The sequence below is a fragment of the Chanodichthys erythropterus genome, chromosome 4 (assembly GCF_024489055.1).
Source record: "Chanodichthys erythropterus isolate Z2021 chromosome 4, ASM2448905v1, whole genome shotgun sequence".
Classification (NCBI taxonomy): domain Eukaryota; kingdom Metazoa; phylum Chordata; class Actinopteri; order Cypriniformes; family Xenocyprididae; genus Chanodichthys; species Chanodichthys erythropterus.
Window position 1 is genome coordinate 30,138,058 of NC_090224.1, and position 25,701 is coordinate 30,163,758.

A 25,701-nucleotide genomic window follows, 5' to 3' on the forward strand; every position below is an offset into this window, starting at 1 on the left:
TGTTAAGCTGTGCTTTATTTAAATTATTATGTGTTGACTTTTTAGCAGCTCTGATTTAATTACTTAGAGTTGTGTGATATGAACAAAATCTTTTTCTATGATACAAGTAATTTTCAACCACATTAAAGAAAGCCATCACATTATAGTAATTCTGCCTGAAATCAGAGATGCTACTAACTAAAATTAAAGCCATATTTCTTAACATTGTCGCTTACATGACTTCAAAGTAAAGTTGGAATTTGTTAAACATAATAATACTTTTTCAAGATAATATTTCAAGATTAAAACTCTGTGGGGAAAAAAATGCACTTGGGCAGAATTACTGAAATTACTGTGTTTTAGGGCAAAAAAAAAAAAATTGTGACAAATTTAATGTGAGCCTGTTCATTTCTCATTTTCAACAAATGTGGCTAATCACTCAGGAGCTGCCTGAAAGCCTGATATCTTGACAACACAGATTGGCTGATGGCACCAAAATAACAGCACAATCCCAAACAATCCTGATCAATGGAGTGATAGGTAGTAGGCAGGAATGAGGAAAAATGACTGACTGCTCCTTTAACAAATATAAAATTTAAGAAGCTTTTTATATCTTATTCTGAGCTCAGTTGTGTTCGAAGTCTACTCTCTTATCTTGCCTTGATTACAGACAATGAACATAATGCATTTGTATGTGTGTGTTTCAGATATGATCAGGGATTGGGAATTATATGGTGTCCATCAGGAGTTAGATCCTCAGGTAAAGTTGCAAAAATTAGCTGAAGCCGAACGGATCTTAGGCTGGATGAGAAATCTGGACCTCTCACCCAAAGAACCACTTGCTACTGATGAGTCCTCTGAGGCCCATGAATGTGAGATTGTTTGTGTTTGTTTCTAACTGAATTCTGTTTGTGTGTGTGCTCTCATTCAACCTCTACCTTCATATGTTTGATTGTAGTGCTCCGGCGTGTGCGCCATTTTGAGAAAACTCTGATGACTACGCAGGGGCGCCTGTTGCCTATGCGGGAAGTGCTGGGTCGATTCACATTCAGACTCTTTCAAGCTCAGGATCTCCTAAACAAAGCTGAAGATACACTGCAGCAGACACTAGACAAATACAAGACCAACCAGCTCAAACTACAGAGGAGAGAGGTACCTACTCATTTCCTGTTTGTTATGAGAATATAAATCATTAAGCTTAAAGTAGACATAAGTTTTGTCGCAAATGCTTGAGTACAGCACTATTTCTCTCCACGATTTAGGAACAATAATAAGTCATTGTGCAACTAGCGTTGCAAGTGTCTTTAAACCTCCTCGCACAAGTGCTCGTCAACAATGGCATCAGTTGTTGTTGCAATCTCCAGTGTTAATCGTTTTGTCTCAACTGTGGTGAGCATACAGAGTACACATGGTTGATAAGATGAGGGAAAAGAATGTGTCAAGGAAGGGTCCTGCCACGGCGGTTCGAGCAGGGAGCGAAAACCAGGGTCATGGTAGGATGATGAAAGTGCAATTGTTTGGTGTGGATGAGTCGGGCAATTGACCTTACACATAATTTACCTGCTCATACTTAACAAGCATCAGCAACAGAACATCCAGCTGTGTGAAGACAACACCTGACAATGAACACAGAAAACACTATGGCTTATATACACAGGGCTAATATAGAACCAACAAGGGTAACACTTTATAATAACGCTATGAAGCATTAGTTAAGCATTAGTAAATAGTTAATTCATGACTTATAAAGCATTAATAGTCATTAGTAAGCAGTTAATAAATACATCTATAAATGCTGTATTCTTGATTTATAAGCATATCTATAATGTGTTTAATAATTGTATTTTCATACTTTATTAATAATCAATTTATCATTTCTAAATTAAGTATTACATTATTTACAAACCATTTATTTAGGAGTTGTCAGTGGTTCATATGATCATTTAGGAAGTGTAAGTAAACGATTAATAAACTATTTAAACATTAATTTATACATCTTATTATTTAGACATATAGTAATAGTTACTTAGTGTGTTAATAAATGTTTTATTAACAAATATTCCTACTGCAATTCATTATTAATTCAGGTAATTATAAAACATTTAGAAGTGGTCAATTAACTATTTTTGTGAGCTCATCTAAAGTGAGGACTATTTATGCTTTGTAAAGCTTTTATAAATGAGATTTAAAGGTTCGGTGATCTTCTGCACTGCTGTTCTCTAATGTTTTAAAGTTAGTACTGAGGTAGTTTTGACACTAGGAATATGTGTTAATAAAGCATTTATTAACACACTAAGTAACTAATACTATATGTCTAAATAATAAGATGCATAAATGTACATTTAAATATGTTTTTAATCATTTACTTACACTTTCTAAATGATCTTATGAACCACTGACAACTCCTAAATAACTGGTTTGTGAATAATGTAATACATAATTTAGAAATGATAAATTGATAATTTATAAAGTATGTAAATACAATTATTAAACTCATTATAGATATGCTTATAAAAAAAAAAAAAAAAGCATTTATAGCTGCATTTATAAATGATTACTAATGTCTATTAATGTTTTATAAATGATGAATTGACTATTTACTAGTGCTTAACTAATGCTTAACTAATGCTTCATAGCGTGAGTTATTATAAAGTGTTGCCCTAACAAGATACACCTGAAAACACAAATGTTTTGCTTTTGGATGATCATTCAAAATTTGCAAGTTTTTGCAGTTTATCGCAGAGTCTGATCCAATGCTTGCATTTTTTTGAGAATGGAACGAACAAATGAAATTCTATTCACTAGCCTCTCTGGATATCTAATATTGGAATTATATGTACTATAACAACAACTTTTTGCCATGATGTTGAGAAGCCTTATCATCGCAGAGATTTTATTGGCTACTTGGGATGTCAGTGATTTTTCAGAGGTAAATTAATTGCGCCGTTGATGTCAGCAGGATTGGTCTGAATATGTGTTTCCATATACAAACTAGCATGAGTCTTGAGTGCTTAAACAGCTGCTGAGAGACGTTTCGAATACGACCACAGAGTGAACTGCCTTTTCTTGATAGGAATTTTGCCAATACCAAAAATGTTGTCTAATGAGTATAATGTCCTGAATTTCTGAACAATGCTAAACTAATGTACAGTTAAAGCAAATTTCATAACAAATAAAATAACTTAAGTGAACTGTCTGAAATTGTAAAAGATTTTTGTTTATGTTGTGATTTAATTTCAGAAATATTTTATTCACTTTAACTCAGGCACAGCAGCAGCGTCTAAAAGACATCTATGACCGTGTCAATCAAACTATTGTTACGGCTGGTGTAATTGTCTCTGAGGCAAACCTGACTGTCCTTGAGGTGGAAGATATGATCATGGTAAATCTTCTTTTATCAATTTAATTTCTGCATATTCTGTAGTGTACTGTAGTCTTGCAAATTAGATATTATCCATGAGGCCATATCATTTTCATCTTTACACTTATATTTTATATTTATAAAGTCTATTGTCCATTTTCCATTAAATGGGACAAAATGACTAAATTCACTAGTGATATTTAGCTTGATTTGTTTTTTTTCTGGTTTGCTCTTTTGCACTTGATTACCTCCTTGATAATTATCATAAAGTATTTCAAAGTATTTTCTATGCTTTTATAAAATGTACAAATGCTTTAAGATGTATGTTTGTGTTTTAAGATCTGTGCACAAGGTTAAAAGCTCAAACCAAACCAAAAAATGACATAGCCAAGTTGAAATATAGAAGTTTAAGAACATAAAATGAACATAACAGTTCATTGCCAATGGCCCCTTTACACCTCAATGAACTTGTATATTTATTATGTTATTGAATCTCTTTGTATAGAATGTGAGAGAGCAGCATGCAGAAATCGATGGAGCTCATGTGTCACTGGAGAGAAAAACAGAGAAAATGTCTCAGTCAGACAGAGAACTAGTTCTGAGAGCCGAGGATCATGCTGACGATCTACGAAGACATGCTGAAGAACTTCAGTAGTAAGTTTCAGAAATGACCAATGTTATTTCTCTGTGATATTTGAAATGAACTCTCATCTATGACTGTCACGAAATGGCGAAAGCTAATAGGAGCATCACTTTCCAGCTCTCACATGACAATCGCTGCTCTTATCTCTGCTTTAGTAATCTGAAAGGAAGTGATACAAATGGACATGTGCAGAAAGCCCTGAACGCCTTAAATGTGTATGACAATATAGTCAAAAACATAGATGACGCTAACATCACTGGCCTGACCACTCTCAACATCTCCAGCAGTACTCATGACGTAAGTCAAGTCACCTTTATTTTTGATAGCGCTATATACAACACAAATTGTTTTAAAGCAGCTTCATAATAATGAACAATAAGGTAACAGAAGTAATGATGCTAAATTCAAGTCAAATTCTGCTGTAAAGCAGCTGTAGCAAGACAATATGTCATTATTCAGCTCAGTTCAGTTCAGTGATTCAGTTCAGTTCAATAACTTATAAAGTTAATTTATTATGAAATAAGTTTGAATCAACTATATGCAGCTCTATTGAAGACAATAGGCTGCATATCAATACTTTGATTCCTATTTCTAGTTCACTACAGAATATAGAAAACCAAAATGCTCACAATCTTACAAAAAGTTGGTAAAGTGTATATATATATATATATATATATATATATATATATATATATATATATATATATATACAGTGCCATCCACAGTTATTGGCACCCTTAGTAATTATGAGCAAAAGCAGCTGTGAAAATAAATCTGCATTGTTTATCCTTTTGATCTTTCATTCAAAAAATTCACAAAATTATAACCTTTCATTTAAGGAAAATAATTGAAAGTGGGGGGAAACTCACATTATGAAATATATGTTTTTCTCCAAAACACGTTGGCCACAATTATTGGCACCCTTTTATTCAAAACTTTTTGCAACCTCCTTTTGCCAAGATAACAGCTCTGAGTCTTCACCTATAATGCCTGATGAGTTTGGAGAACACCTGACAAGAGATCAGGGGCCATTCCTTCATGCAGAATCTCTCCAGATCCTTCAGATTCCAGCTGGTGCTTCTTCTCTTCAGTTCACTCCACCCATTTTCTTTAGGGTTCAGGTCAGGGGACTGAGATGGCCATGGCAGAAGCTTCATTTTGTGCTCAGTGACCCATTTTTTGTGTTGGTTTTGATGTTTGTTTTGGATCATTGTCCTGATGGAAGATCCAACCATGGCCCATTATTGGATTTCTAGCAGAAGCAGTCAGGTTTAGATTTTTTATCTGTTGGTATTTGATAGAATCCATGATACAATGTATCTGAACAAGATGTCCAAGACCTCCAGCAGAAAAATAGGCCCACAACATTAAAGATCCAGCAGTATATTTAACCGTGGGCATGGGGTACCATCTGGTGGGTTTGCCGCCAAAAATCTATTTTTTTTAGTTTCATCTGACCATAGAAGCCAGTCCAGTTTGAAGTTCCAGTCATGTCTGATTACTGAATATGCTGGAGATTGTTTCTTGATGAGAGCAGAGGATTTTTCTTGAAACCCTCCTGAACAACTTGTGGGGATGTAGGTGCTGTTTGATCGTTTTTATTAGGCTTTCTGAGACTCAAGACTCAACTAATCTCTGCAATTCTCCAGCTGTGATCCTTGGAGAGTCTTTGGCCACTCAAACTCTCCTCCTCACTTCACATTAGGATGATTTAGACACACGTCCTCTTCCAGGCAACATCTTTAGTTGATTGGAACTTCTTAATTATTGCCCTGATAGTGGAAATGGGGATTTTCAATGCTTTAGCTATTTTCTTACAGCCACTTTCTATTTAGTGAAGCTCAACAATCTTTTGCTGTACATCAGAACTATATTCTTTGGTTTTACTCATTGTGATGAATGTTTAAGGGAATTTGGCCTTTGTGTTTCCTCATGTTTATTCTCCTGTGGAACAGGAAGTCATGGCTGGACAATTTCATGTTCATGATCACCCTCGTGTGCTAAAAAATGTAAATATGAATGGGAATATACTTCAGAGATATTTTACTCATAAGAATTTCTAGGGGTGCCAATAATTGTGGCCAACATGTATTGGAGAAAAACATTTTTTTTCATAATGTGAGTTTCCCCCCACTTTCAACTGTTTTCCTTCAATGAAAGGTTAGAAATTTGTGATTTTTTTTGATGAAAGATCAAAAGGATAAACAATGCAGATTTATTTTCACAGCCGCCTTTGCTCATAATTACTAAGGGTGCCAATAATTGTGGAAGGCACTGTATATATATATATATATATATATATATATATATATATATATATATATATATATAGACAGAGAGAGAGAGAGAGAGAGAGAGAGAGAGAGAGAGAGAGATAATACCACAGTACTGAATGATTGATGATTACCATATTTATCATGATATTTGCATGCTACTCCAAAGTACTTCAAAGCATTATCAGATGTCTACAAATTAGTATGTTTATCATTCAAATGTTTGGAATACATGGTATATTATCATGGTATTATAATATTTGGTGGAAAGAAGAATCAATTTCTTTCAAAAACATCAAAAATGTTGTATTGCCTTTGAATGTTAATGCATCTCTGTATATGTGGTTGCTTCATATGTCCCCTGATGTTTCATCAGGCTGTTGATGGATTAAACTCTCAACTGAATCTCATGCGCTCTCAGAGTGACAGTGTGCACACAGAGGCCTCAGACCTGGTCTTTCAGCAGGCAGGTAAAGCAGATTGAGTGCTTTTTCACACTTTTCTGACTTTGTGGAAAAAAACTAAGTCCACTTTATTTTGTTTTGCAGACATTGAATCCACAGTCCTTGACAATAAGAAATACATCGAAGAGACTAATGAGATGATGGATAGCTCCTCTAAAAAAATAGCTAAGATCATCAGTGACATCAGTACAATTCACAAAGGCAAGAATAAATTGTACAATTACTTTTTTTTTTTCCTGTCCTGATTCTGTATTTGTTGTTTGGAGCTCCGCCAAGTTTGATTTTAAATTCTTTAATTTATAATTTTCTGTTTATTATATCTTATTTACAGTTGATATTGCTTCTCTTCTTAGAAATAAATAAGTCAGAGTCAAAAGGTTGGCACCTTGGTATAACAGCAACTCTCACAGCCTTCTAGAGAACTGCTAAGCAAATCTAATCAGGAAAGGTTTTATATTCCTTGAAATTACAGTGTTTCCAGTTTAGGCATGCCCTAAAAGCTGCAAGATCATAGGCTAATTGAAATAACCAGAATGATCACAGATATCTGTTCCGCACAGTGATGGTTGTTATCAATAAAACCTGATATCCACAAATATTATCAGAGCTACAGTCATCTATTTTTATACTTGATTCTGGACACGTCCATAAAAATTTCAAACCTGGAATTATAAACAGCTTATTAAAATCCAAATTTTGACCCACAATGATAGTTTGGACCTATAATTTTGTTACAGCGAAATGAATTAGAATTTCTCAAGTTATTTTCATGATTTAATATTTATATGATTCAAATTTTGATATAATATTAATCAAATGTATACCTTTTCCCAAAGACAAAAAAAGTAAACAAAGATTATTGATAAAAGTGTGACTTGTTCCACATGAATCAAAGAAGTAGCACAAACATAATCTTTTCACTTAAAATTAATTAGATTTTTTATATATTTTTTTTTTTGTCACATGAGCCTCGACTCACTTGTGTTGCCAAATCTTTCTAGAAAAACAGTGAATAAGAATGAGAAACTGAAATGATTTCAACATGTTCGTGACCCACACCTGCCCACTTTAATATTCCCACAATCTTGATTGCTTTATGATCCCAAATCAAACAACAACCCCAAAAATGCTTATGATAAGTGGACATGGCAACAATTCTGTAAACGGTAGTTTAGATAAAATTGTAGAACATAAGTCTATGGTTACCACAGTGTCAATCATCTCAATTTTGCGAGTGACGTCGTGTTCCATACACACATGGAACGATATAGGAGATTTACTTTTTCTGCCTGTGAAAATAAATCTGCATTGTTGAAAAATTCACAAAATTCTAATATTTCATTGAAGTAAAAGAATTCAAAATGGACGGGGAAATCTCATAAGTGTTTTATGGCAACATTTTATTCAATTTCTTTCTTTCTTTCTTTCTTTCTTTCTTTCTTTCTTTCTTTCTTTCTTTCTTTCTTTCTTTCTTTCTTTCTTTCTTTCTTTCTTTCTTTCTTTCTTTCTTTCTTTCTTTCTTTCTTCCTTCCTTCCTTCCTTCCTTCCTTCCTTCCTTCCTTCCTTCCTTCCTTCCTTCCTTCCAGCCACTTTCTATTTTGTGAAGCTCAACAATCTTTGCTGCACATCAGAACTATATTCTTTGGTTTTACTTATTGTGATGGAAGATTAAGGGAATTTGACCTTTGTGTTTCTTCATATTTATACTCCTGTGAAACTAGAAGTCATGGGTGGACAATTTCATGCTCCTAGTCACTCTGGTGTGCTAAAAACTGTAAATATCAATCGGAATATACTTCAGAAATATAGTATTTTACTCATAAGAATTTATAGGGGTGCAATTGTGGCCAACATGTTTTGGAGAAAAATATTTATTTCATAATGTGATTTTCCCCCCACTTTCAATTGTTTTACTTAAATGAAAGGTTAGATTTTTGCATTTTTTTTTTTTTTTTAAGAAAGATCAAAAGGATAAACAATGCAAATTTATTTTCACAGCCATCTTTGATCATATTTGTGTGCTTGAGTCTCTGCTGACTCTAGCTCTCTCTATATACTTTTGCTACTTGACCTTACCTCCGCCTTTGATACTGTTTCCCATGATCTACTTATATCTCACCTTTCAGATGTGGGTATTTCTGGTGCTGCACTTTCTTGGTTTTCTTCTTATCTCTCTGACAGTTCTACATTTTGGTGCTGGACTTTCGATCCCCTACAGCCTATTTAAATCAAGGTGTCCCCCAGGGATCTGTTCTCGGCCCACTACTATTCATTATTTACATATTACCACTGCGTCAAATCTTGTTACAACATGGCTGATGATATGCTGATGACATTCAAATATACTCTATCTTTAGACCAGCTCTACCCACTCAAATCACTAGAATTTCTGATTGTGTACTTAAAATAAAAGAATGGCTTACCTCATTGGTATCAAAGATGCCGAAACCATTATCCACACTTTTTTCTCATCCCGCCTTGATTACTGCAACACCCTTTTCATTGGTTTACCAGCCAGATCCATCTCAAATCTACAGTGTATTCAAAACTCTGCTGCCAGAATACTTACCCACACTAAGCATTCTGCCCACATCATCCCAATTTTGTTCAAACTCGATTGGCTTCTGATTGTAGATCGTATTAAATACAAAATTCTCCTACATACTTTTAGATCTTTGCACACCCTGGCCCCCCAGTATCTCTGTGAATTGCTCCTTCCTTACACTCACCCTCGCACATTATGTTCCTCCGATTCCAGCCTTCTCTGTATCCCTCAGTATCGCCTCGCTTCAATGGGGGGTAGATAATTTAGCGTTGCTGCACCAAAATTATGGAATTATCTCCCTCAATAACTGTGCTGTGTTAATAATATCTCTGAATTTAAATCATTACTCAAAACCCATCTGTTCTCTGAATGTTATCAGCTGTAAGTAATTTCCTAAATCAGTGTTGTTTTTTGTGTGTTTTCTTTTGCATTTTGTGTCCTGTTTTGCATTGTGCTCTTATTCTAATTTTCCACTTTGCTATTGATTGTCATTTCTGTTTATTGCTTTAGTGTTATTCTCTCCAAGTGCAACTGTAATGTAAAGCATTGAGCACTGGAAAGGCGCTATATAAATAAATCTTATTATTATTATTACCAAGCGTGCCAATAATTCTGACCATGATGTAGGTAAAACTAAAAACATTTGTTAGTAAATGTTAAATTTAGTTTACTTATTATAAATAAAGACAACTTTAAAAGACTTAATAATTAAAATAATTAATTAAGAGATAATGTATATTTTAAAAAGACATCACAATAAATATTAAAGTCTTATTAATTAATTAACAAATAATATCAATATCACTATTTTCTGCAGTTAGTAAAGCTAGCCAGTATCTGCTCTACACATCAACACTCTGGTGTCATTTTTTTTCTTTTATTTTAGAGAGTTATTTGCTTTTAACCAAACAAAACAACTAGGTTTAAACTGGAAACCATGATTCTCAATTAGACCATAAAGTTCACAATGAGTTCTAGTCAAGCTTTAGGCCCTATATTACAGAAACTGCTCTTGTCAAGAGTTCCATATGCCATTTGACCAGGGTTGTATTTCTATACTAGTATTGCATTTACAGTAGATGTGTATGTGCATGTTTGAATATTTCTGTTATAATACATGTTTGCGAATGAGTTTCTTTTTTGTGTGTTTCTTTGTCAGATCGGACTCCGAAACGTCTGCAGTTCACTCAGGAAGTGGCTGAGGGCACTCTGAACCGCTCTGCTGAAGTGTTACAGATAGTGACACCTATCTTAAAGAGAGTGGAGGAGTGGGATGGCAACATGAAAAATGAGGCATATTCTGCCGAAGCATTTGACCGCACTGTTCTGTCTGCCGGCGAGGCTGGTATGGTAGCCCTGCCCACTTCTATCAACAGAGAAAAGTAGCATTTAAATGTTCTATCTATAGAAACTATACATGCATCTACAGTGTATCAGGGCTTGGATGACTCATTTTTAATATATTTGACTAGTCATCTAGAAAAGTTAAAGTTGCAGAATGATGTTTGCTTTATGCAAATGACGTGCAGCTTTGTTGGTTAAGTCCAATGTTGCATTATTTAATAACAGTGTGTGAGCATAGACCGTGTGAGAATTTTATAAAACGAAAGTGTGTCCATTGCTAGATTCATGCTGAATGCATGTCATACAATTGTATGAATTGTCATACAATGATGCAAAAACACCCAATAATTGCTAGTCTCTTCTTCTACAGCCAGCAACAGTTATCTTTTTAATTCAGTGGTAGTTTCATAGCCAACACTTGTTGATTCTTTAAAGTCTGCCATGTTATGTTACACCAACTGAATGTATCCGCCACATAACCCTATAACTTAAAAACATATTTTCTCATAAAAGCAAAAACCGAATGCAAAAAGTAAAAAAAAACCTTGGCTGTGTCCAAAACTTAGGCAGCTGACTTTTTGCCTCATTGCCCTATTAGGCATTAACTTTGCAGGCAGTGTTTGAGCGTGAAGGTACCTGCTGAAACTGATTACGGACAGACTTCTGAGGCAGCGTAACGGTTTAGTGATCTACAGCAAAATAAAGCGAGTTTTGGTGATGAGCGAATATTTAATTACTAATACCAATTTCTTGTTAGAAATTACACCAAATGTGGAAAACATTGGTCAAAAACATGCAATGACACACAAACTTATTTATCCACTTTATTTTTAAAATGGAAAATATAGGGAGGGACTTGATTTTGTCCATCAGTAATTAATTGGATTGTTGAATCGTTGTCATTTGCTAATAGCTGCCATCTCATGTGAGTAACAGGGTGCTGGAGGAGAGGGATGTCATTGCAAGGGGAGGGGAAGTTAATGTTTATTTAAAATAATAATTATAAAAACAAATAGAAATAAGAAATAAATACACTGGTTTGTATTGCAAATAGTTTTACCATTTACGTCACTCTGTTATTCTTCTAGTTATTTATATAAAGTGTTTAATGAATTGGAATTCTTGCACATTCACAGGAAGTAGCTTACTGCATTGAAAAATAAGGTGGATATAGCATCCCAATATTAGTCACTCGGGTTATGCCTGTCTACATAGCAATGTCTACACAGCAGTGGACAAACACAGCAGTTCTTTGGAAGAGAGATATTGTGCATGTTGGCTTTTTTTTTTTTTGTGCAGGATCATGAATATTGTTGCTAATGTATTCTTACTCTATTTCTCTCTCTCTCTCTTTCTGTGTGTGTGTGTGTTTGTATGTGTTTAGTTGAGGACTTGTCAGAGATTGTGCCAGAGCTACTCAATAAGCTGCGTGTGGTTGAAGAGAAAAAACCTGTGAATAATGTCTCCACAAACATCATGAAAATCAGAGAACTCATCGCACAGGCCCGTAGTGTCGCGAAGAAGGTACACCAGGCAATAAAAATAAACATCATTTTGACTGACACACTTGTAGAGCACAATACATTTAGTCACATTCAGAATCTACATTAAGATTTTTATTTTTTTTTAAATGATAAGCCTTTCAACATAGACCTACCAAAAGTTGATATTTGAATTCTCTGTAAAGAACTACACAAAATTCTTTGTGAAGAATAACTATAGAAACAGGAACTAAGGCAAGAAGGGTTATTATGTTCAAAGAGTTATGGCACCATCACAAAGGACACATTCATGGCTAAATTTGGTCGTTATTTGACCTTTCGGTTCTTTATATATGAGCCACTTTATTAATGAAAAAAAAAAGCCTAATAGAAGCTTATACTAAGTGGAAAAAGCAACACTGCAATTTTACAACGGTGGTTTAAATGTATCTTGGGTTAATATTATTTTATATTGGATACAATGCTGGATACAAAACTGTTAATCCTGGAATTCATATTTATTACTCATGGTCGTATTGCTCAAGATGCACACCAGTAATGTTTTTTTTTTTCTGGTGTACTTTTATAAATGCTACTTAAATATCCTAATTGAACTAAGGCCTAATCCTGGCTTAGGCTAAGCCCTGTCTGTGAAACCAGGACTATGACTATGAAAATTTAAGGAGTGACTCATGCTCCATACACAAACAGAACAATCATTTAGGGGATTCACTCTCATATTTAAATGCGGTTGTCACTCCTAAAACTGCTTTGTGTATGTTGCATTAAAGGTGATGATACACGGGGCAACTTTTTGAGCAATGGTACTGGGCAATGTTGCCGTCAATGGGCAACCTGGTGAGACACAAGGCAACTGATTAGGGCATAATGTTTCTGCATGCCTCATCCATGTGGATGCAATGATGGAGAACAAGCTATTGGGGGTTTGAAAACTAGAACCAACCATGTAGAAATAATGAAGATTTCTGTGCCACCCCAAACTAGTTGCTCCCCCCTGCCTGGCCATCCCTATGAAAATATCCTGGCTCCGCCACTGACCTTCATGCTTACTTTTTCATAAAAATTGTGTTTTCATATGATTCACATTGTGCAAATTCATACAAAATTGCCACCTTGTAAAATTGTTGAGATTGGGCTGGTATTTTTTCAGTCCCTTGTAAGTGCATGTTCTTGAATCTTTGCCTCATCTCAGAAATGACTGATTTGGTTCAAGGCTTAACACGTATTGAATAATTTCTGACAGAAAAAAGTATGAGCACTCACTATTTAAGTCTATATATTTAGCAGGAGTCTACAAGCATAGACACCCATAGGGACAGTAATTGGCACATTGGTGATAAGATCGAGAGAAATTAAAATTATATTTATTTTGAAATGTCAAAGTTCCTTATATCTGTTTGTCAAAAGATCCATTACAATTACTAATCTTTCCTCATGTTAAGCGTGTTGTTAGTGTATTTGGTTATGAGCTGTATGGAAAACCAAATGCTTTAAAAAAAATTGTATTGAATGTGTGTTTGTAGTGTACTTTTATACATACCTTTAAAAAGTGTCCTTTGTATTAATGTCAATTTAAATGTTTTACTTTAAAGTACATTTTAATTCATTATGTTCTAGTAGTCTTTTGTCATGCTTTAAATAAGTTTTGATGTTTTGACTAACATACTAAAGCACATATAAAGTGCTTGATTTTAGTTTCAACTGTATTCATTACAAATGTGCATTTACAATATTTTAAGTGCATGACATTCAAGTTTAATTGGAAATTACATTTAATTATTATTATACTGCAACAAATTATATGCTGGGCTGTTCTCAGGCTGCAAATCAGCAGCCTGCAAATTACTCCATTGTTTACTGGTTTAACTGTTTACTGCATTATTTGGACTAGTATCGTTGAATTTGTTGTTCCCTTTGACTAAAGATACTGTTGTATCAAATCAAGCTTAAAGAACCACCATGTTTTTGCTAGTTCAATATTTTGCCTTCACGTGTAAAAGTGGACTTTTTTCTATAATTGCAGGTTCAAGTGTCCATGAAGTTTAACGGCCAGTCTGCCGTAGAGGTTCATCCTCACTCCAACCTAGAGGAGCTAAAGGCGGTCACGTCCATCAGTTTCTACATCAGAGTGGACCCAGACAAAGACCCAATTGAAGATCGCTTCCTACTGTACCTCGGAGACAAGCAAGTGAGCACTAGCAAGAAAAGTGGGCCCGAAAGTGGGGAGGGGATAAATCATTCATTCAGACATTGGTTCATTTAGGAATTAAACACAATAACTGTGTTGTTATTGGTAACATGCAACTGTTGATCCTATTACTGTTGACAGAGTAAAAAAAAAAAAGAGAAAAAGTCTAAAATGTAAGTTACTTAATTTCTTGTTTATTTTTGTTGTTGTATAAAAGAAATATGATTTAATGCAAGTGTCTGAATTCTAATAGTGATGTGATGCTGTACCCAGTAAAGTATGCCAGATCGTTGTAGTCTGCTGCTGTATAGCACTCAGAAACTGATTGCAAAATGGGAAATTTCAATACGAATTTTGTAACATCAATTCTAAATCATGTCAGTAGTCACGTATGATAATAATTATTCATATGACTTTTTCCTTGCCATTGGTTGTGTTTGTGTCTTGTTGAGAATGTAACAATGTTTCATGACTCTTATTTAAAGATGCTGTCCGTCTATCCATGGTAGCAGTGGGCGATGCGCTGGCTGTACTAGATTTAGCGTTTATAGTTCAGGTGTTCACAAAAAATGAAATGCAGTGAGCTGAAAGCTTTTTTACTTTTAAAAATATAAGGCACAGGGAGACACACCAAAGACGACAGTCTAGCGCATGTTGCTGTATAAAAACTATTTTAAAACAGCAATGGAATGCAAAAAAAAAAATGCAATGACACCATATTGCCTGCTGTTGAACAGTACCTGTTCTGACCAGTAGGTGCCTAGTTTACAGTGGGTCAAAGTTTTAAGGTAGCTAATTTAAACCTTGTAGCAGGCACAAATGACTTTTAGTGAACTCCTTCCTTAATTAGGCTGTTTTCACACTTCTTTCGGTTGTTGGCTCAAGCCCAGGTACTTTTCCATCTCCTTCCCACTTTGCAATGTTTGGTTCCAAACCACAAGACATCATCTGCATCATAAATGTAATGACTCAATAAAAAGGGCTATAAAATACTTAAAACACTTTTTTTATGCAATGCAATGTCGTGTTAAACGTCCATTCTACTTTTGTGTGTGTGCAGGGACGTAAGGACTACATGGGACTGGCCATAAAGAACGATAATCTGGTTTATGTGTACAATCTGGGAGGAGAGGACGTGGAGATTCCACTCAGTTCAAAGCCAGTCAGCTCCTGGCCTCCTGTCTTCAATCTTGTTAAAGTGGAGAGGTAGATCAACTGCTTTCATCATCTGACCTTGCATAACAGTTTTCTTTATGAAACCAAAGGAAAAAAAAAACCCTAGGAAACCTTTGTTCACAAAGGGCTACGTTGACACAACAGTCAAATATGGGTGTCAGTCTAAATAAAGTTACAGCACAAATGTTCAGGACTTGCACTCATATTTTGAGAGTGAGATTTGTTAACCAGTGCTCTATGAATGTTCTGTGGACACAGAGCACAGTTCCCTTTCGTGGGAACTATCGACGCTACGTCAGTGACGTGATGGGAATCCTCTGCATTTTTGTGTTCGTGAAGCACTATTGTATCCAACCAATGAGAGAACGTGACGTCAGAGGCGGGCGACGTCGCGGACCGGAACCTATAAAGCATGCCCAGAAACAAAGAACGCTAGCTTCTGTTGTCTTCAGTAAGCGCTATTTGTATCTTGTCTGTCTTATTTACTGTTGTCTGTCTACCATCTCGCCAGAAAGTGATCTCTTTGTCTGAGGACAAGAGTTTCCGAACAAGTGAAATAAGACACATAATAGACATATATATATATATATATATATATATATATATATATATATATATATATATATATATATATATATATATATATATATATATATATATATATATATATATATATATATATATATATATATAAAATGACGGAGAAAGGCCAGCGTTTCACTAAGTGTGCACCTCCTTGTCCGCGATTCATTGTGGAGGGAGATACACACAAGATGTGTGTGAAATGCCTGGGAGTTGAGCACGCACAGGCAGCTCTTGAGGGGGCTGTCTGTGTGCACTGTGAGCGGCTCACTCTCAGGGCGCTGCGCTCACGCCGGGCGCTCTTTGAGGAGGGCGCCGCGGCGAGTGTTCCCCGCGGGTCTGGTCCCGCTGCTGCCGAGGCACAGCGAAGGCTGCACTCGTGGGGTTCACAAATGGATCTAGCAGAGGGGGGAGAGACGGGCTCTGCCTTATCGCTTCCCTTACCTGCTAGATCTAGTGTCTCTCCTTTGGTGGTGGAAGCACGCGCTGTGGTTTCTTCCCCGCAAAGGGAGGCACCGACACTGAATATATCTTCCTCCGAGGAGGTTGATGTTGAAGGTGTCGAGGGTGGTGATGAGGGACCGTCATCCTCATCTCCAGCCCATGAGGAGCTTATGGAGGTAGTGACCCGGGCAGTAGAAAAACTGAAAATAAGCTGGCCCGCGGAGGAGAGCGTTCCAAAAATAAAAAGCAAGTTAGATGAACGCTTCCTCCCAGATAGGTCACTACCCCAGCGTCGGGGACTGCCGTTCTTTCCCGACCTCCACACCGAGGTGTCGAGGTCGTGGAATAGACCTGTGCAGTACCGTGTCTTCAGCCCACAAATGACAATGTACAGTAATATCACGGGGCTGAAGCAACACGGTTATGGGGCGATGCCTCGGGTTGAGGAGACGCTTGCGAGCTATCTCTCGCCCGAGTCTGCATCGTCCCTGAAATCCCCGACGTTGCCCACCAAACCACTAAAACAAACATCGAGTTTGGTGGGCAAGGCTTATTCGGCAGCGGGTCAGGCTGCGGCATGTCTGCACACAATGTCTATACTGCAGGCATACCAAGCTGATCTGCTGGGGGAGATTGAAGAGACTGGGGAAGCTACTTTTGAAACAATTCAGGAGTTGAGAAAAGCCGCAGATTTAGCTCTCCGTGCCACCAAGGAGACGGCCAAGTCAATAGGCCGTTCTATGGCAGCCATGGTGGCCACGGAGAGACATCTGTGGCTCAATCTTGCAGATATTAAGGATAAAGACAAACATATCCTTATGGATGCGCCGCTTTCCTCCGAGGGCCTGTTCGGTGACGCAGTTGCTACTGTCGTCGACAGGTTCGAGGAGGCGAAAAAACAGAAAGCGGCGTTCCAAAGATTCCTTCCCCGGAAATCTCATCCCCCTGAGGCTGCTGGGCGGGAGCAGCCTCAGCCGATAGCCGGCTCCTCGGGATACAGGTCCCAGCAGAAAGCTAGTGTGGCCGCCCGTGCTCCCCCGCGGAAAGCTTGGGGACCGGTGCGCGCTGCACAGCAGAAGCCTTCCGGGGGTAGGGCGGATCTGAGGACCGTCATTATTTCCCGGAAGGCTTCCCAAAAGAAATCCTGACGGTCATGGGTCAGGGTTTCTGAGGGCAGTCCCCTCCGAAGGGGTTCGACGATTAACATCTATCGTTCCCCATCGGTGCCCTCAGGGGGCTGTTCTGCCAACCCTGCCACCCAGTGTGCAACAGGGCGCAGCAGTCCCCGTCGATCCTTCGAGGAGGGTCGGCCAGCACATGATTCGCTTATCTGCCGGTGTGCCGTGCCAGATAGACGAGCCAAGTGCTCAAAAAACACCAGAGACCAGTCTCGAGAGGCTGGTTCCCTTAGTAGAATTTTTGGGGGAATGGAAACTTCTTCCGAATATTTAGAAATGGGTGCTGCTCATGGTAGAACAGGGTTACAGAATTCAGGTCGGTTCTGGTCCGCCCAGGTTCAGTGGAGTGATTCACACAGTGGTAGCTCCAGAGCAGTCTCTGGTAATGGAACAGGAGGTTACGACGCTTTTGCAAAAAGGGGCTATAGAACGGGTTCCCTCTCCCAGCAAAATGTCGGGCTTTTACAGCCGCTACTTCATTGTTCCAAAGAAGGATGGGGGGTTGCGTCCGATCATAGATCTTCGTATACTAAATCGATCTGTAAAGAAGTTGAAGTTCAAGATGCTTACACTCAAACAGATTATTCCACAGATCAGATCCGAGGACTGGTTTGTGGCGATAGATCTAAAGGACGCATATTTTCACATTTCCATCCATCCTTCTCACAGGAAGTTCCTCAGGTTTGCTTTCGGGGGCGAAGCATACCAATACAAGGTTCTTCCCTTCGGCCTATCACTATCACCCCGCACGTTCACGAAGTGCGTGGATGCAGCCTTGGCTCCGCTGAGACTCCAGGGCATCCGCGTGCTGAACTATATCGACGATTGGTTGATTTTAGCTCAAACCGAACGTCTGGCAGCTCAACATCGAGATGTTGTGTTGTCGCACATGAAGAAGCTTGGGCTGAGGCTCAACGCCAAGAAAAGTGTGCTGGTTCCGAGTCAAGTTGCCAACTATCTTGGGGTAATTTGGGATTCCATCACGATGCGGGCGCAATTGACTCCCGCTCGTGTGACTTCCATTCTCGGGGCCGTAAATGGGGTGAAGTTAGGCCGGTCACTCACTGTAAAACAGTTTCAGAGACTGTTGGGTCTGATGGCAGCTGCGTCCAACGTTGTTACTTTTGGCCTTCTGCACATGAGACCCCTACAGTGGTGGCTCAGGACCAAGGGGTTTTCTCCGAGGGGAAATCCTTTTCGCATGATCAAAGTCACGCGGCGGTGCCTTCGTGCTCTGGTCATGTGGAAAAAGCCTTGGTTCCTGTCCCAGGGACCCGTGTTGGGAACTTCATGTCGTCGCGTAATGTTTACGACAGATGCGTCCCTCACGGGCTGGGGAGCGATCATGAGTGGTCGCTCAGCTCAAGGTCACTGGGAGGTACACCAGCTCTCCTGGCACATAAATCGGCTGGAGATGCTGGCAGTGTTTCAGGCTCTGAAGCACTTCCTTCCCGACCTGAGGGGCCACCATGTGTTGGTTCAGACAGACAACACTACGGTGGTCTCCTACATAAATCACCAAGGGGGACTGCGGTCTCGGCCACTATGCAAACTGGTCAGTCACATCCTCCTGTGGACCCAGGGGAAATTACTCTCGCTAAAGGCGGCGTATATTCCGGGGTATTTGAATATGGGGGCGGACGCTCTGTCGAGGCAGAGCGCGAGTCCGGGGGAATGGAAGCTTCACTCAGAGGTAGTGGAGCTCATATGGAAAACATTCGGTCGAGCGGAAGTCGATCTCTTTGCCACAGAGGAGTCAACTCAATGCCCTCTGTGGTACTCTCTGAGGCACCCAGCTCCTCTGGGGTTGGATGCCATGATACAGACGTGGCCGAGGCGACATCTGTATGCTTTTCCCCCAGTCTCTCTGCTCCCGGGAGTTCTGGAAAAAGTCCGTCAGGAAGGGGTAGACCTGATATTGGTGGCTCCTTTCTGGCCAACAAGAATATGGTTTGCGGACCTAGTATCGCTTCTTCACGGCTCTCCTCTGGAGCTTCCAGTCAGACAGGATCTCCTGTCCCAAGCGGGCGGCATGTTTTTACATCCCCGTCCAGAAATGTGGAAACTGTGGGCCTGGCCCCTGAGGGGGCAAGGCTCATAGAATCTGGTCTCCCAACCGAGGTTGTGGAAACCATCCTTCAGTCCAGAGCTCCATCTACAAGGAAGCTTTATATGTATAAGTGGAAGGTTTTCGCTACATGGTGTAGCCATCATAGGGTGGACCCGGTCCACTCATCTGTCAGCTATGTGCTTCAATTCCTCCAAGAAAAGCTTTCAGAAGGCTTAACTCACTCCACATTAAAAGTGTATGTGGCTGCGATTTCAGCCTATCATGTTCCTATGGGTGATGTCTCGGTAGGTCGAGACCCCTTAGTTGTTCGCTTCCTTCGTGGCGCACTGAGGCTGAGGCCTTCAGTACGCCCAAAATCTCTGACCTGGGACTTAGCCATCGTGTTACAAGGGTTGGCTGAGGCGCCCTTTGAACCTTTGGAAGATGTGTCAGATAAAATGCTCACATTGAAGACTGTGTTTTTACTGGCCATCTCATCCTTGAAAAGGATAGGTGACCTTCAAGCTCTTTCGGTTTCACCATCATGTTTAGAGTTTGCACCAGTGATGGTTAAGGCCTTTCTACATACAAGGCCTGGTTACATTCCTAAGGTCCCCACTAGGGTCCCAGGTCCTATCGTTTTGGAGGCTTTTTATCCCCCTCCGTTTACTAATCCGGATCAGGAAAAACTTAATCTGCTGTGTCCTGTGAGGGCATTGGACGCTTATGTTCACAGAGCTGCCCTGTGGAGAAAATCAGACCAACTATTTGTATGTTATGGGTCCCCGAGTCGAGGGGGCCCAGCGTCTAAGCAGAGGATGAGTAAATGGGTGGTTGAGGCCATCTCATTGTCGTATAAAGCCCTGGGGCGTCCATGCCCCTTGGATGTTAGGGCACACTCAACTAGAGGTATGGCTGCTTCAAGATCTCACATGTCAGGAGTTTCCTTGGCGGATATTTGTGGCGCTGCTGGATGGTCATCCCAGCACACCTTCATCAGATTTTATAATCTTAATGTGAGTAGTACTCCGGGTGCTTTGGTGTTACAAGATAGCAGCCAGGCACTCGGAGGCACGGCGTAGTGGGGACAGCGTTCCCATCACGTCACTGACGTAGCGTCGATAGTTCCCACGAAAGGGAACGTCTTGGGTTACGAGTGTAACCCTTGTTCCCTGAGTAAGGGAACGAGACGCTACGTCACGTTGCCGTACCTCCAGCATGCCTGGAGCGCTTACTTCAGACATATCACAGAAGCTAGCGTTCTTTGTTTCTGGGCATGCTTTATAGGTTCCGGTCCGCGACGTCGCCCGCCTCTGACGTCACGTTCTCTCATTGGTTGGATACAATAGTGCTTCACGAACACAAAAATGCAGAGGATTCCCATCACGTCACTGACGTAGCGTCTCGTTCCCTTACTCAGGGAACAAGGGTTACACTCGTAACCCAAGACGTTTTTCATTTAGGATTCCAGTAACAAAATTAAGAGCTCTGAAGCTTTTAGGTCCAGTACCTTTTTTCTACCGGATCTACATCTTGCTGCACTCTAATTACATTAAATTGCACTAAAATTAAAAATAAATAAATAAATAATTAAAAAAAAAACCACACATTTTATAGCCACTGTTGGTTATTCAAGATTTCAATAATTTTCTTGTTGGAACTGTTTATTAAATAATGAAAAACTGAAAGAAATATGGCTTGGTTCAAACCTTGCATTTTGAATATTAATCCAAAATATTTATTTAAAATAATTCATACAAAGTAAGAAGATTATTTATTATAGAGACCGCAGTTTTGCTGTATATAAGATATCTATAATCTGTGGATTTACCCTTCTTTCTGGTAGGTTGGGTCGCCATGGTAAAGTGTTCCTGACGGTTCCGAGTCAAGACACGGCAGCAGAGCAGAAGTTTATCCAGAAAGGAGAGGCGGATGGGACAGACTCCCTGTTTGACCTTGACCCTAAAGACAATATTTTGATTGTGGGAGGAGTGCCTCCTGATGTGAAGGTGCAAAAATCTCTTTTCTTTTAGGATACAGTCTCAGTTAGGTCATGGAAATGGGGGATATTGATTTAAGAAGTTTTTTTTTTTCTTTTTCTTCTTCTTTTTTTTTTTTCATTTTTGCACTGTAACATTCTTATGCAGAAATATCCTCCATGTTCTTCCAGATTCCTCCAGCTTTGAGCTTGGCTCCTTTTGTTGGTTGCATTGAGTTAGAGACTTTGAATAGTGATGTCATCAGTCTCTACAACTTTAAGCAGCTTCACAAAATGGATATTGCAGCATCGATGCCTTGTCCCAGGTAAATATTCCTTACATCCCATCATGCTTTAAACCTTAAACACTATGGCAAAGACTGCCTAAAGCAGGGGCCGAACAGTTTAATACCACGTTTCAAGTGTTGATAGTTTATTCAGCTCAATCAATATTTACATTCACTTTATGCATTTGGCTTGCCATTTAATATTATACCACTACTCCATCCCACAGCACTTTATTCATTATTCATCATTCATTAGCTAAATGTAGTTGTCGCTTTATTTTGCCAGTCCGTTTAAAAATTTATATTTACAAATATAATATGTGAAATGTTTGCTATAGTTTTATTAAAATATTTTGATGTTTTTATATTTATATTTATATATATATTTATATCTCTTTGTTTTCCAGGCATAAGTTGGCTTTCTCTCAGAGTCGCGTGACAAGTTATTTGTTTGATGGCAGTGGCTTCGCTTTAGTCAACAACATTGAGAGAAGAGGCAAAATTGGCATTGTTACTCGGTTTGATATCGAAGTTCGTACTGTTGCCAACAATGGCATTCTATTCCTCATGGTTAATGAGGTAAATATGGTTTCATTATAAATGTTGTTATTAAATTATTTTGCACTGATTCTTGGATTCTGGAACAAAACTAGAAAACTGAAAAAGTATATGTGTGAAGAAATTGTTTTGGATTAATTTGAGCATTTTCATTGGTGTTCAGAATAAAGACCTGATCACAATAATGATAATGATATAGTTTTAAAAATCATTCTAAATATAAAGAATAGCAGAGTTCGCATCACAACTACAATGATAATGTGGATGCTAATATGGTTATTGTTATTGCAATAAGATGTCATTTGTTAACATTAGTTAGTGTATTAACTAACATGAACTAACAATGAGCATTACATTTGTATTTTTACATTTTTGTCAATGTTAATAAAAATATAGTCGTTCATTGATTTGTTTATGTTAGTTCACAGTGCATTAACTAATGTTAACAAATACAACTTTTGATTTTAATGATGTGTATTAGTAAATGTTGAAATTAACATTAACTAAGATTAATAAATGCTGTAGAAGTATTGTTCATTCTTAGTTCATGTTAACTAAAGTAGTGAACTAATGTTATCAAATGAAACCTTACTGTAAAGTGTTACTGTCATCTTTATAATTATTCATTATTTGTTCAGTAATTGCTCTGGTGTGAATGGGCCCACAGAAAATACACAAATAATATACATTTGAAATACAAATGTGAACATTTATACAAATATTAATAATTGTACTAATGCAAAGTTTCATATTAAGAATTTCAGTTTTATTTGAAAACATATTTAATTCTTAATATAAAACAAAAGTGTTTATTAATGGGGGAATGGATAATAATTAAAGCATTTTAGCATAAAATTGCAACATAACAAAATGCAAAAAAAGGGGGTCAGAATACTTTATACTTCCACGTATATGAATATAGAGAGGGAGACCTGGATAAGGTGCTGTAAGCTTAAAAATGCTTCATACTTTTCTCACATGCAGAGTCACAGGAAGCTGTATGTTATGGTCCCTTTCTACATGTGTGATCATATGATAAATTTGTGCATAATTTTCTAGAACTATAAGGCATTTCAGCTTACTCACTCACACCTTATTACCACTCTACAGCTACAGTATGCAAAATTAATACTTTTTTTTTCTGTGCATATATTGCTGCATTTATGATGGGTTTCCACAGACAAATTTTTTCGTGCTGGAGCTGAAAAATGGGTTTCTCCGTCTGATGTACGATTTTGGTTTTACTAATGGTCCTGTCATCATGGAGAGTAACTTGGCCAAACTCCATATCAACGATGCTCGATATCATGAGGTAATTGCTTTCTTGTGGGCATTCATCAATTCATACAGTATCTTTAAACACAATGCATAACTTCTAACACCCTATTGTAAATTTTGTCTCAGGTGTCTGTGATCTATCATCACTCTAAGAAGATAATTCTGCTAGTGGACAGAAGCCATGTCAAGTCCATGGAAAATGAAAAGAAACCCTTACCATTCTCTGATATCTATATTGGAGGAGCTCCATCTAGAATTCTGCTCTCGAGGTGAGACCATTTGTTACCTATTAATGCACAGATCAGGTAGACAGGGTGATCCAATGGCTTAGCAGTACTCATTTCCAACATTGAACCCAGCCATATGAATGTTCCACAGGCCAGAACTATCATCTCTGGTGGGATTGAAGGGTTGTGTAAAGGGCTTCCAGTTCCAGAAAAAGGATTTCAATCTCTTGGAGGAGCAAGGAACCATTGGTATCAGCAGTGGCTGTCCTGAGGAATCATTTGTATGTAACATATCCTTCTAAATTAATAGCATTGCCAAATTGGCCCAGGAATGATGAAAAAAAAAAGTTGTCTGTGTCGAAAATGTGTGATACAGAATGAAATCCTTGTTTTTCAATCAAACAAGCTGGAGTAAACATGCATGCACTACAGTCAAGTCAAGTCACCTTTATTTATATAGCGCTTTTTACAATGCAGATTTTGTCAAAGCAGCTTTACAGTGATCACTGGTATATAATTTTGGTATATAATATAAAATATAATAAATATAATTTAAAACCATGAGAACAAAGCTAAACAGAACATAACTGTCACTTTAATTTTTTTTAAAACAAATTCTACGATAGGAGACTGCTCACCAGGCTCACACATGCTGTATTGACTTATTCAGTATTTACCATTATGAATACCATTACATCTTTGTACTGTTTAGCTATGGTCTAAATTAAAAAAAAAAAAAAAAAAAAAAAAAAAAGAAAATAAATTTAGATGTTTTGAAAGAACTTGCTCAAATCTTGTTGTCTTACACTTACACCTGCAGATGTCTCGTAAGGCCTATTTCACGGGTGATGGCTATCTGGGCTCTACAGCTAAAATCTCACCATTCCAGTCTTTTGAGGGAGGACTAAACTTCAGAACTCTACAGTCTAATGGACTCCTATTCTACCACAAAGATGGGGTATATATATTTTTATTATCTTCTTAGTTACCGTGATTTACCCAGTCAAGTCTTGTTCTGTCTCTAACATTTAACAGGCAAGGAAGCTAATCTTAAAGCAAGAAACAAAGGAAAAAGGAGATCCAAGGCTTGGTTGCAGTGTTTTTACTCCATATCAACCTGCATACTCCCCACTAGTGTAGAAACTGTTCTTGCTTGAAGGAGGGGATTGGGGGAATGTGTGTTTGATACAGATGTTATAGATCAAGCCAGTCTTTCTCTCTGTTCTAGTTGGATGAGTTTTCTCTCTCATTGGAGAATGGTGCAGTGCTTCTTCAGTCCAAAGGAACCAGAGTCAGATCACATAAGAAGAATTATAATGATGGACGGCCTCATTTCTTAGTTGCCTCAGTGACCAATCAGAAGTAAGTTGGTGACTTTTTAAAAAGTGGGTTAATTTTTACAATAATATTAGAAATTAAATTATATTAAAAATATTTTACCATGTAATATTCATTTATTTTAGTAAACTTTAATCCATTTTTACTTACATGCTATATAATTTTATATGAAAAATAATGTGATAATGCGGATGACAAAAATATGGCATACCTTACAGTGCCTTTAGAAAGTTTTCAAACCCCATAATTTTTTTCAGATTTTGTTATGCTGCAACCTTTGCTTTGTTATGCTGCAATACTTGAAAT

The 25,701-nt window shown here is 38.0% G+C and overlaps 1 protein-coding gene across 1 annotated transcript in view; it reads left to right on the forward strand.

Moving 5' to 3' along the window:
- Positions 1–25,701, forward strand: part of lama4 (laminin, alpha 4) — a 69,354-nt gene that overhangs the window by 31,374 nt on the left and 12,279 nt on the right. Inside the window, exons 12-30 of the mRNA XM_067384707.1 lie at positions 687–851; positions 938–1,131; positions 3,245–3,361; positions 3,846–3,994; positions 4,139–4,280; positions 6,633–6,726; positions 6,805–6,921; positions 10,425–10,610; positions 11,994–12,133; positions 14,135–14,299; positions 15,360–15,505; positions 21,576–21,738; positions 21,900–22,033; positions 22,402–22,573; positions 23,733–23,864; positions 23,957–24,099; positions 24,209–24,338; positions 24,878–25,015; positions 25,286–25,419. Coding sequence (XP_067240808.1) covers positions 687–851; positions 938–1,131; positions 3,245–3,361; positions 3,846–3,994; positions 4,139–4,280; positions 6,633–6,726; positions 6,805–6,921; positions 10,425–10,610; positions 11,994–12,133; positions 14,135–14,299; positions 15,360–15,505; positions 21,576–21,738; positions 21,900–22,033; positions 22,402–22,573; positions 23,733–23,864; positions 23,957–24,099; positions 24,209–24,338; positions 24,878–25,015; positions 25,286–25,419 — 2,761 coding nt within the window. The remainder of the gene's footprint in view (positions 1–686; positions 852–937; positions 1,132–3,244; positions 3,362–3,845; positions 3,995–4,138; positions 4,281–6,632; positions 6,727–6,804; positions 6,922–10,424; positions 10,611–11,993; positions 12,134–14,134; positions 14,300–15,359; positions 15,506–21,575; positions 21,739–21,899; positions 22,034–22,401; positions 22,574–23,732; positions 23,865–23,956; positions 24,100–24,208; positions 24,339–24,877; positions 25,016–25,285; positions 25,420–25,701) is intronic.